This window comes from Festucalex cinctus, chromosome 16 (genome assembly GCF_051991245.1).
Source record: "Festucalex cinctus isolate MCC-2025b chromosome 16, RoL_Fcin_1.0, whole genome shotgun sequence".
NCBI classification, from domain to species: domain Eukaryota; kingdom Metazoa; phylum Chordata; class Actinopteri; order Syngnathiformes; family Syngnathidae; genus Festucalex; species Festucalex cinctus.
Window position 1 is genome coordinate 12,579,912 of NC_135426.1, and position 12,583 is coordinate 12,592,494.

General features: G+C 42.1%; 3 protein-coding genes across 10 annotated transcripts in view; all 3 read right to left on the reverse strand.

The window, feature by feature from the left end:
* Positions 1 to 530: 530 nt before the first annotated feature.
* Positions 531 to 4,573, reverse strand: ap1s1 (adaptor related protein complex 1 subunit sigma 1). The gene is made up of 5 exons (XM_077499678.1): positions 4,386 to 4,573; positions 3,545 to 3,723; positions 3,351 to 3,459; positions 3,144 to 3,281; positions 531 to 3,034 (listed from the first exon to the last, which is right to left on the reverse strand). The coding sequence occupies exons 1-5, from the start codon at positions 4,386 to 4,388 to the stop codon at positions 2,987 to 2,989; spliced, it is 477 nt and encodes a 158-aa protein (XP_077355804.1). The 5' UTR covers positions 4,389 to 4,573; the 3' UTR covers positions 531 to 2,986.
* Positions 4,574 to 5,398: 825 nt separating this feature from the next.
* LOC144003434 (cysteine and histidine-rich domain-containing protein 1) lies at positions 5,399 to 8,022 on the reverse strand. Its single transcript, XM_077499677.1, has 10 exons — positions 7,764 to 8,022; positions 7,363 to 7,412; positions 7,243 to 7,299; positions 7,034 to 7,188; positions 6,859 to 6,962; positions 6,624 to 6,676; positions 6,478 to 6,548; positions 6,299 to 6,401; positions 6,045 to 6,227; positions 5,399 to 5,958 (listed from the first exon to the last, which is right to left on the reverse strand). The coding sequence occupies exons 1-10, from the start codon at positions 7,825 to 7,827 to the stop codon at positions 5,527 to 5,529; spliced, it is 1,272 nt and encodes a 423-aa protein (XP_077355803.1). The 5' UTR covers positions 7,828 to 8,022; the 3' UTR covers positions 5,399 to 5,526.
* A 155-nt stretch (positions 8,023 to 8,177) lies between these two features.
* LOC144003430 (phosphatidylinositol-binding clathrin assembly protein) overlaps positions 8,178 to 12,583 on the reverse strand; it is a 32,612-nt gene continuing 28,206 nt past the window's right edge. For all 8 annotated transcript variants that reach the window (XM_077499670.1, XM_077499669.1, XM_077499668.1 and 5 more), the window contains one exon: positions 8,178 to 12,577. In XM_077499670.1, the coding sequence (XP_077355796.1) occupies positions 12,563 to 12,577 (15 nt within the window). In that variant the 3' untranslated portion in view covers positions 8,178 to 12,562. The remainder of the gene's footprint in view (positions 12,578 to 12,583) is intronic.

The window sequence follows — 12,583 nt, forward strand, 5'->3', positions numbered from 1 at the left end:
CCGACCCCGCCCCCTCCCTCCTCGGCCAGATCAATGAGCTGCAGTGCTGCTGCTCAATGAATTTGCAGCCAAAGCACAATGATAAAAACAACATCATTATATTCAGCAGTTTATTTTATTTTTTATCCAACTCAAGGGGTGGCCATTTTGTCACTTGCTGTCCACTGATGATGACATCACAGCTGCTCAGGGCTCAGCTAATGACCAATCACACAAAACGGCCGCTCCCTGAGATGAATTAAAACAGGTGTATTTTGCTCGTGAATTCATACGCCATAAACATAATATGGATCAGAATTTCACTTCTCTTTTAAGTACAGTTGTATTTAACTTGTACGCACATTTGTATTTAATCTCTCAGATATAATTGTTTATAAACAGTTATTTAGGTGTAATTTGTATTTAACTTTTGTGTGAAGTAAATTACCTGCCATGGTTATTTGAAAATAATAAAGGCCATACACATACACATACAGCCTGAAACCATGGCAAAAAAACAACAACAAAAAAACAAATACACAAACATCCACTTAGCTTAAAATCTTTTATTTGACTGTTATAAAATTGCTTTCACACACCTGTTAAAACATCAAACAGATCCAAGGAGCTCATTTGAATTCCTCAACACAAACAATTGATTGTTTCTTTCCAAAGTTTTGCAGGGGTTCATTTAAAATACAATCACTACATTCCTTAAAAATGTATAACATGAGCTGAGCTTTCTCAAGCTGAAGTTAGGTATCAAGTCAAATCAAGAAGTCAAGTTCTTCAAACAGGCACGCACACAAATAAAGCCGTCAACCAAAACATGCACACGGCGCCGCTTACTGAATGTAAGAAAAAATAATAATAATTGCAAGCTAGCACCCCAAAATGAGAACCCTCCACAATCATTACAGTACAGTCGAATTAATTATTACCTTGAAAAAGAAATTCATCTAGCGCAGCAAGATACAAAGCAAAGATAAAAAGCGGAACTGCATAAGAAGCTCCAGCGTTGCACTCAACTCATGAGCAGGGGCCGCATTTATAAAACTGCATGAAAACCTGCGTACGAACGAAAACCCAAAACTCAAGTACACAGAAAAAAAATGACATTTATAAAACCAAGTGCACACCTGCACACAAATTCCCTTTATAAATGCCACATGACCCAAACAACTGTGCACACCAGATTCCACGCTGTTCCCCACCCTAAGTCTGCCTATTTCACCCCATATTTGGCAATGCAAATCAACTCATCTGCATGGACGGTCAGAGAAAGTCAATTAAGAAAGAAGGCTAACTTCACCATGAGATATATATATATATATATATATATATATATATATATATATATATATATATATATATATATTTTAAAGATGTACATTGAAACCCTCATTAGAGAGGTCGAGTCACGGAAGGCTTCGACTTTTTAGGAGTATCACCAATAAAAGCAAGCAGGCAGAGTCGTAAAAATGCCGCTGCAGGATGCACAGTGGCAGATTAATAAAATAATACAAAAAAACACACAATGATAATAATAATAATAATAATAATTTGGTCTGATAGAAAGGTGAGCATAAAGAAAATAATTTGACCAATTTTATTGTCTTGACTAATGCACTATAGGGAAATTGAGTCATAAGCAAAAATTAGGTGATCAATAAGCTGCCCTATTATTATTAAATATCAATTGTTATTCCCAATGTGTTGCTTATGGAACTTCATCTAGCATCACGGATGTGTGGATTGCATTGATGTTTATGACAGACTTTGATGTGAGCATTTCTTCCTTTTATGTATTTATTTGCAGGACAAAAGCCTAAAAAATTATATCAAGCTTCATAGAAAAGATGCTTTGTACCAGACTGTATTTTCCTAGCTAATTTTTATCCGTATTGTATTGTGTCAATATAATAGTTTTATTTAGCCTTTAATACTGCAATGACATTTGTGCCGAGGGGCGGGTGAAATTTATAGGCACGATGACGTAATGCGTGCAGTATGTGTCCACATTAATTGTCATTAATATGATTTATTGCATGAGGCTTTTTCATGAGAGGTGCAATGAAAGAAGATGATAGTTTACAATGTTTAATTAAATTAATTTATGTGATTTCTGTACCACAAGGCTGTTGTGTCACTGTTGTCTTCAGAATGTGTGGATTGCGTACGGTAGGTGACTTTACATGGCGGTGCGTAAAGTTTCACGTTCAGTTTGTTTTCTATAACTACCACCTTTGGCGTAGAAATATGTAGAGTTTTGACCTCATTTTGATCATACACAAGCTTTATAAATGAGGCCCCAGATCCGAAAGATTTTGCAACAAGAAGCATCGGCGCGAGCGGGTGGGTGGTTTTCTTAACACATTATCTAGGTAGCGGTGGATTGTGAACGGACTGGGTTCATTATTTGGACCCAGCAAACTAGGTTGAAGTTTGGATCAAAATCTTGTCCCAAGATGTTGGGCCAAATCCTCAACCCAACCCAGCTGGGTTTGCTATTTTACCCAATTTGTGTTACTTTGGACAAAGCAGTTTTAGGAGTATATCTGCCTCCCTTCACCTGATTGGATGACAAAAGCTGATGATGTCATCTTGCAAACCGTCGCGACAAGAATTCCGGCAGTGATGTTCAACATCTTTGGTTCCTTATTCCCAACAGACGCTCCATATTGCGTGCTACCACACACCGTCTAGCTGCCAGCGACTCACAAGCGCGTACACAATGTTGGAATCATGTCACAAAAACAAAATGCTTTTGGTCTTCTCGTATCGGCGATATCATGAAAATGACTTCTTTCTGGACTCCAGTTTGCTTGTGAGCAGCATGTACACTTCCGTATCACTCACACAAATAGAAATACACACAAACAAAAGTGGACGTGTCAAAGCGAGGCTCGTACCCACGCGCTGCATCACAGAGTCCCCGAGCTGCATCAGACACACAGAAGCTCTGTTCAGTCCGTCCCGTCCGCGTGCGTCCGCGTCCAGCTCGCCGCTACGCCAAGCCCATCTCCTCCAGCACGCTCCTGGGCGACTCGTCTTCCTGCGTGGCGGGGAAGACGCACGTTACGCTCAGGAAGGGACAAGATTGCGGCGTGAGTTAGCAAGTGACAAAAAAAAAAAAAAAAGGAAGAAAAAAAAAAAAAAAGGACCTCCTGCAGGATGTCAGCCTGCTCGATGGCTTTGAGGACGCTCTTCTTGGACGTGTCCTGGATCTCTCCTCCTATCAGGAACTCGTCCAGGATGAAGTAGGCCTTCTCAAAATTGAAGATAATGTCCAGCTCGCACACCTAACCAACCATGAGGGTCATTGAGATTTGGACACACATAACACATGCTACACAAAACGTGAGACTCACACTGCCAAAGTATTTATCCAAGAGTTCGACAAAGCGATGGATGATTTCCAGCGTGATGAGCTCGTTGTCGTGCTCTTCCACAGCGCAGCAGAAATACAAGCTGGCGTACCTGCACACGATATTGACACGTGTGTACAAATATGTTGACAATGTACTTCAAAATTTTCAAGGTGTTAGCTTAAAAAAAATGCTACCTTTTATAGACAATCTTGAGGTCCCTCCACTCAAGAAAGCTGCACATTTTGGGCTTGCGGGCGAGCACGATCTGCATTAGTTCTCTGACCATCTTCTTCTTGTCGCGCTCCGCCGTGGCTGTGTACCATTTCTGCAGCCGCAGCTTGCCCTGACGACTGAACAGCAGCATGAAGCGCATCTGCCGAGGGGAACGGCGAAAACGCTCCACGTGAGTTTACTCGTCTTGGGATGGAGTCCAAGTGGATTCCAGATGAAAAAGTAAATATTAAAAACAGTCAAATTAAAATGAATTCAAGGTTTTGTTGCTCCTTCTGGTGTGCAGTATAAGACAGGCAGACTGATAGTGTTTGTTTTAAAAACAAATATCCATTTGTTAATGTATTAATATATGCGGTGACTGACCAAATATAATGTATACAACTTGACTCCATTTTTTGTACCTTACCTGACATATGTAACTTAGTGTCAACTTACGTCGAATGACATACCAACAGAAAATATCAACATTTCGAGTTATTCATTGCCAAAATGCTTTCGTTACCACTTCCATTGTTGACACTGACGACTGCCTGGAGCTTTAACGCCCAGCAAGTATATAGCTCACTTCAATTTCAAATAAAACAAAATAGACAGACTGATTCAATCTTGACCACAAACTAGCCAGGATAAAACACTGTTGTGTGCTTCTAAAAAAAGAAACTATTTTCCATCTACTGCTGCCAGATGCCAGGTGGAGGTAGAGCAGCCAGGTAGGGGAGCCACTTCCTGGAACCTTCCACCTTCCTAGCATTAGCTAAGCACGTATTGTCACCTCTCGCCCGATTAAAGCGGACAACTTACCATTTTCCAAATGTTTTTGGATCGATACCGCGACGTTACAGAGCAACTCTGCCTCGAAAAGTACCCCGCGGGGTAATTCGGTCACACCGTGGCTAGTGTTGACACTTGTTCATGTCTGTCAGGTACTGTGAGTACACATTACACAGTACAGTACAAAAAATCATCGCCTGCTTCACCAAGCAGGGTTAAACTCGAAATGAGCATGCGCAGCTCTTTTTCTTCACATCTTCAAAAGTGGTTGGTGACTCGACAAAGTAATACACGCGCGCCACCTGTTGTATGTTTTAAGGACAGCATACGAGTTAGTCGTGGAATGGCAAGGAAAACAGTGAACATGTAATATTTGGTATCTTTGAACATAAAACTGCCCACACACAATTTGAATTGATAAACCTTATTTTAGCAAAAATTTATATTCATAGATCCAAATTCATGCATACGAAGTCAACTTTCATTGTTTTCTTGTGTTTATAAAACGTCATTTTCCTCATTATCTACTTGAACGTATAAAAAAAGCTGTCAAAACATACAATTACTGTAATTCATCTGACTTTTTTTTTTTTTTTGCTTTATTTTTTTTTTAGGTTCTATAAACTATATCCTTTGTATAACCTGACCTTCCTGGCGTGTTTTGTTTTTATGTTGTATAGAATGTCTTAATTTTTTCGACATTTGTTCGTTGTTACTGTAAAAAAAAAGTGGTGGACTTTTAAAATCAGTACACTACCGCCATCTGCTGTACATACTTAGTAACGCATTCTACATGGTTCAGAGCCATGTGTTCTCACGTTTGGCTAATCAGCATAGCAAACCTCAACGATGGACTAATTTATTTATTAAAACCTGAATTTATCACTTTACAGTAATATACCATAATCCCGATTTGTTTCCCAGTAGTGTGGCAGTAATGTTAGCGTAGGTAATCAAATAGATTAAATCCAATTGAAAAAAGATGTTAATCGACATTTAAATATTTCCATATGTTTTTGAATTACTACATACTGTGACACAGCTACACAAGGATTTTTTTTTATTGTATGTAAACTCACATTCAGCATAAAAAGGATTTTGAGGTTTGTGAGTCAGCATTTTGGAGGTATAATGTGAATCTTTTGCGTGTTTGTTACAATCTTTGGAGGTTTCATTCCAGTTCGGGCATTTCTTCAAATCCCTCTTCTTCTTCCTGCCGTTTCAGCTCCTCCAGCTTCTCCTCAGCCTGCTTCTTGTCCTCCATGGCCCTCCTCATCTCCTCCTCCACCTCTTTCCTCTTGAAATTCTGCACATCTTCCAAATTGGTCTGTCGTGCGCCTCCGTCAGCCTCCGCCGCTTGCGTCTTCGCCGGCGCCGTGTCGTAGGCCCATTCCTCGTCCGAGTCGCTGATGTCGTCGTCGTCGATGTCCCAGTCAGGATGTCGCGACTCCGCGGCACGGTCGGTCTTGTCTTCCGTGGGCTCCGGCGCGGGCTTGTAGTTGGGGTCCTCCAGTTTGCCCCACGCCACCTGGTCGGCTTTGCGGAGGGTGATCTCCACTTTGGACGGGACCATGTTGACGATGCTCTGCAGGACACTGATGACCTGGAATGGGGGAACAAAAAGGATCACGGGATGCATTTGTAAATAAACATCAAAATGGATTTGATAGCGGTTTAGCATCGGCGCACCCCCCAAAGGTGGAAGTCTCTCTTGAAGATCTTGTCGCTCTCAAACTGGATGTGACAGGAGATCGTCGTTCCGTTGGCCTCGATGCAGCTGAACTCTGCGTTTGCGTTCTTGGCGTAGATGGTCACCACGACGCTGTTTGCCGTCTGGTGCCAGTCATGTCGACACGCCACCTTCTTCTTGTCCTGTCAACACGCACAGACAGACACATTCACTCACTCCTATCGTGAAAATCTTTGTTTACCTTGCTACATACCTGCTTCGGGACCCAGCGGTGTTTTCCGGCCGTGCAGCCTTTCTGGTCCAGGAAGGCGTTGAAGTCCATGGTCCTGATGCAGCAGCAGCTCCAGTACTTGTACCTGAGGCGAGGTGGCAAGTCACGCACACAGCATCAGCTGGGGCCCATCCTTGGCACACGCTTTGCGTTGGCGTTACCCTTCGTGGAAGACCGGCGCACCAGGATGGTGAGTGCAAACCTCTAGGTCAGTTTCTGGGCCCTGATAGATCTGAACACATTTTTTATAGATTCTCAAAGTGTGGCAAGGGTTTTCATAGAGGTGGACAAGGAAAGGCTAACTTACTGTTTTGCATCCTGAATTCTTGCATCGTGTGCCTGGTACCACACCTTCGCTCTCTGGCAAATAAGAAAGGTAAAACAAAGTATGTTAATATGCTCAATACAATACACTATCAAGCTCCTAGAGCAGGCATTCACGCAAAGCCAGATCCTGTTTCAGAGAATCTTGCAATTGGTGGCATAAATTGTACCGTGCATTGGTGCTGGGCTACAAACTAACATTTGTCTGTCCATGTTACCTTTCTTCTCCTTTTCAGCCCTCTCGTTCATGTCCAATTTCTGCAGCGCCGTCACCAGGGAGGCCGCCACTTTGACTGGTAATTTGGTCTTGGGTTCATCTGAACTGTGCATGCGCGCCGGATTTTATGTTAGGACCACAAAAAAAAAGTCAAGATTTCCTGCCACGTGACACACCTTGGTCTCTCTTGCTGCAGTTTTTCAGAAGATTTGGGTCCCTGGTAGATGATCTCCTGGCCGTTGGCGTGTTTGCCGCCAACTTTGTCAGACGACACTTCTGGCAGCAGAGGTTCGCATGGCTTTTCGTTGCTGTGGTGCCCGTGGGTGCAGCCCTGATAGAAAAAAAAAAATGTTATAATGTCGAGAACGTCCTCTCAGAGTTTTACCTTAATGGAGAGAAATTCGGAGAAGTCAGTCGTCCTCTTGCGACAGCATGACCAACCCTAGAAAGCATTGGCGTTATTTTTTTGTTCGTTTTTTTTTTTGCTGTTTGATAGCAATGTTACCTTCAAAGCATCGTGGAAGATGGGGACTCCGGGATGGAAGAGGCAGGAATCTTTTGACAGAGAGAGAGCAAATTATGTCCAAAATGAGTCATATGATTAAGTAAGCTACAGCAATATGTCGTTTTTTTTGCAGATGATAAAGAATATATACCTATGAGCATTTTTATTATAACCGATCCATCTATGGCAGTATTTATTACTCGTTAGCATTCGGTTAGCAGACTTTTAAGATGCTTTTTTTCCCCACACATAACTTAATAGATTCGTGACATCAGCCAGGAGTGGTATTAAACTGCTCGACCCAAACAAAAGCTTTTTCTCATTAGTTATCAGTTGAACTCAAAATGAATGAACTTCACGTGGATCCAGACATTCGTTCAGATTTTCCAGAGACAGCTCACCGTCTTTGTTGTTGTCCGCATCAAATGTCTGCCCGCAGCCTTTGTTGTAGCACAGCAGCGCCATTTCGACCCGTCCGCTTCAGACCCGCTCTTGTAGTCCGGCGGACACTTCTCCAGAACTTTCTGTGGTCAGGAGAGATCCAGAAGGCGAAAAGGAGGGTCTCTCTATGGACACTACTCTTTCTGGCTGGGAGAAAGACAAAAATAGCCGCTCGCCTCCCTCCTGTCACGCACTACAGCTGTTGAGGTTTATCTGCAAACTGGGGGGTGGGACATTCCTTCTGGTGGTGGTGGGTCAGCTGTCACTCTGGCCCCGGCGCCTCTGAGACTTGCTAAAATGCACATCATTTCACTGGAGTCTATTATTTGCAAGCTACTGCTAAAGGATGAAGGAAAGAAAAGACACTCCGCTAGTAATGGAAAATGACTTTATTTCTTCCAAAAAGACAAAAAAAAAAACAATCCTCGGAATAAACAAATATACTGCTGTAAAATAAAAGCTTGTGATTTTTGTCATTTTGCCTTTACATGCCCGATACGATCCATATAATTCTGCATTAAATAAATAGAAATCATGTACAAAGAGACAGATTCAAAGATGGCACCAGCTCAAAAAGCGTTTGGCATCACTGAATGCTCGACCGATTGGCAGGGGAGGCGTACATGAGCAATAATATCACATCTGTGCTGATATCATTCATAATTAAAACAATTTTGTAAAAGCATAAATGATCATAATGCAGATTATGATTTAAAAAAAAACTAGCCACCACATTTCAGATTTTTTCATAAAGCTGCAATACAAGAAGTGAACATTAGATGGCGGCAGAATCACAACAAAACTGACAACATGACCTTTTTGGGGACACTGCTGCTGTGGCTCGTCTACAACAGAGTAGTGAACACACCTAAAATATCCTAAGGGAGAAAAAAAATCCATGTAGGAATCGTAAAATTCAATGACGGTCTCTGTCACATCATGCTTTTTAGAAAAAGAACCATCAATGATACAACCATGCACTCACTGTTATTTTCAAGGCTCAACCACATTGGACTTCCACGCTTCTAGGAAGCAACCAGTAATAAACATGAAATCGAGCAGAAAAGCAGACCGAACCCCCCCTGGACAAACAAGTCATCAACATGAACTCACCAATCATTAACGGCAAAAATCAAAGCCTCCGGCGAGCTTGTCACACATGACGCAGAGGAAATTTGGAATACAAAACCGGAGAAGTGACAGTAGTTGCCATATGGGGCAGGTCTGAGAGGTTTTATGTGGTTTTTAATCTCACCTTTCAGGTGAGGCGAGGGGGTGGAGGGGTGTTAGGAGAAAAAAAAACATTCTGCTGCTGATTCCCTTGTGTTCAAGCGGGAATGCAAACGCCTTTCAGATGCTACGTAAAAGGAATTGGGTCGATGAAAGGAAATTACACAAACTTGTCAATGTTTAGTAGAGCTACACATACTGCAAGATGTGCTCAAGCTGCCAGAGTGAATACACACTTGACAGCGACATGTACAAAAGTGCTGAGTAGGGATGTCCCGGTCACGTTTTTATGCTTTCGAGTCCGATTTGATACTTTAACGTCGTATACACAATTTCTATAAATCCATTTGGCATGATCTGTCGCTTTGTGACCTTTAAAATGTTAAAAATCAACATTTTTTTTCCCCAGCTGATACGATCAGCTGAAAATGACATAATCGACCCCGATTTCCGATCGGACCGGGGCACCTGGATCACGTGATTTGCTGTGGACATTCAAGAGCCCGAGCAGAAGCAGCGCAGGCACAGATGAGACCGGCTTGACAAGCAACAGAGGAAATAGTGAGAAGCCGAACAACACGGTCCGGAGACCTCCAAATATGTTTGCCCAAAAAAAAGCGAGACACACCGAGAAAGATTGAAAGGAAACTATAGAGCAGTACGGAACGAGGCAGGAAATCTACAGCAACGGGTTGCGTCTACGAGGAGTCTAACGCTAACACAAGACTGGAACGAGAAGCGTTCAACAGCGACATCTATCCAACAGCAACGGTGATGGCTGAGACGACCACGAGCATCATAAATGTTTACATATCTACACACGGCAAGAAGAAGCAGCGAGACAAGAGTCAAAAGCATGATGGGACTAGCACACTGGTCTGGTGGTCCGGATCAAGACACCGGAAAAGGGTCGGGAGCGGGAGTAGAAAAAGTCTTTTGTTCAAATGGCAGGAACATTTTGTTACCTGCTAAAGTGGCTGGTGTGTTTAAACAAAGTGTAAAACTCCAAATTTTTTTTGTTTTTGTTTTTGACACCAGAAAGTAAACTCGACAGCTGCGGTTTGGTCGCATCAGTGCAAAACTCTGCGTGTGCATCTTGCGACAAAACAAGCGTATGTATCTTTGACATTGTGTGACTTTGAGAACTAGCCCTCCATGAAAACAGATGTCCAATTACACACCGACACACGGAACAACTCGATACATACAAATCATTGCCGTGGAATGCTTTGGATGACGGACGACCTTTTCGCACGAGACATTTCGACGTCAACATTTTGATCAAAAAACAGGACGGGGGAAAACACTTTGACACTTAAATAGAATCAGTGCAATTTAAGTGATTGAAAATGTCAGATGAAACAAGCACAGACGTCCACAGAGCACAACAAGGAAACACATAGCCTGTATAGCCATTACATGGGTCCGCTTAGAGAGGCTACCGACAGCAAAAAATAAAAATAAAATAAAATAAAAAAGGTCATAAAAGATAAATTTAGGGCAACCATCCGTTTGGTGGATTCACACATGGATAGATTTACTAATGTACTGAACGTCTCCTATGATGGAGAAGATAATAGAAAAGAGAGCTCTCCACTTCTATGGGCTAGTAAAATAAATGGCAATCACAAAAGGGAGCTCAGAGAAATATGTGTGCATTATCATTTGGCATCCTACTAGTGCGCTGAATTGTCTAACTCGTGTGGACTAAGAATGTACTAGTAAATGGATGGTTAAGTGCACTAGTAGGATATCGAATAACGGCTCAAACGGTTTTCCATGTTAGCTTGTTAGCCCGCTGGCCTTGAGCAAAAGATGATTTGTGAGCAGGCTTTAAAGGGGGAGTCAACACAAAAATCTTCTTGACAATAATATGTTATATGCAAAATCACTAATCTAAATATGGCATTCTGATTAATAATGTGCTTGTGGAATATGAATTAAGCAGCAAGATCCACCCATTTTTATTCATTTTAAGGGGGGGGGGGGGGGGGGGCACTTTGTCACTTGTTAACTAGAAATGATATAGTTGCTCAGGAAACGATCAATCACGGCTCGGCTTCGTAAAGTGTGAGCTGCGATGGGTCGTTACCTGAGCAAGCGGCAAAACGGCCGCCCCCGAGATGGGTAAGAACTGTCGGATTTTGCTGCTTATTTCATATTCCACAAACACAATATTTACTCTTTTACTGCCCCACATTATCCAAAAAACGACCCCGGCAGTGCCAGCTGATTTTGAGCATTTTTAACTCATCTTGCAAGGCAGACAGATTATTGTGTGGTATTACGAAATAAACATGGTGGGTACCACATGAAAGCGTTCCATTCCCATTCTTTCATTAGAAAAAAAAGTAGGTTTCTACCTTACTCCGTTCTTTAGTAATCACCATTTGAAAATAGGTCATTTGAGCGACAATCAAGCGAAAATATTTAAAAAAAAGAAAAAAAAAAGAAAAAAGAAAAAAAAAAGCTTTTTTTTTTTTTTAAAGCTATAGTTTGCGCACAACATTGACTGAAACTAATATTTTTGCTTAGTGATGCTCTGTGAATTAGATTTAATGTGACAAAAGCTTTGATCATGTCAGCCTTGAAAACATTCTATTTCATCAGATTCGTCATGTTTCATTGTAATTTCATACACCCCCATTGATACAATGCTGCCATCTGCTGGCCATAGTTATAGGGTGTTTTTGATTTCACAACCCCATTGACTAGGCAGCGTTCCACTAGACGTTGCAAAACCCATTTATAAAAAAAAACAAAAAACATAGTTGACGTCAATTAACGGTTATGGCGGCATACATTGTGATTCTAGTAATCGTTATTAAACGTTTTTGGCGGTAAAAGTTCATCGGAATGCTGTGTTTACACTAGTGGACATGCATAGAGCATTGTAAGAACATTTGGGGGTTGACTTCCTCTTTAAAGAAACCTTGCTGACACACATGACAACGGATTCAATCACATTGTCAGACCTCTTGTCGCCATGCTAGCATGCTATCACAACTCGGTCCCGCATTTCCGTGTGGCTTGAATCTTATAAACAAAATGACAATCACGAGAGCGCGGAAAAAAACATACGTGAGAGGATTTGCCACAGACACGTTGGCAGCGGTTTCAGTGGACGTGTGTCTGAAGCAGCTGTGCATACTCACCGCACACCATGTCACACGCGCAGTTGCAGGCAGAACATAGCCAAAAGGGGACAAAATAGCACCAGTATGAAATAAAGCTAATGTGGCAGCAGAGAGCCTCACATCAATCACATGCATCCTTCCCGATCATCTCCAGCCTCAAACATCCAGCAATGCAGCTAACCATGCATCCATACACACAAACACACTCATACACTTGCGTGTTGCTTCAGACAACGGCAATCCCACCAGCCTCATCAACTTGTTTTGGGGGCATTGGTTGTGTTGCAGTCTTTGTCCTTTTAGCTTGATCAAATAGTCACTCCTCGTGTGTTGTCTTCTTTGCGTTAATTTGTCGCTTTTGGCACTCGACTCCCCTCCCGCCCTTGACAGGATTACATAAACTGCATCTGAAT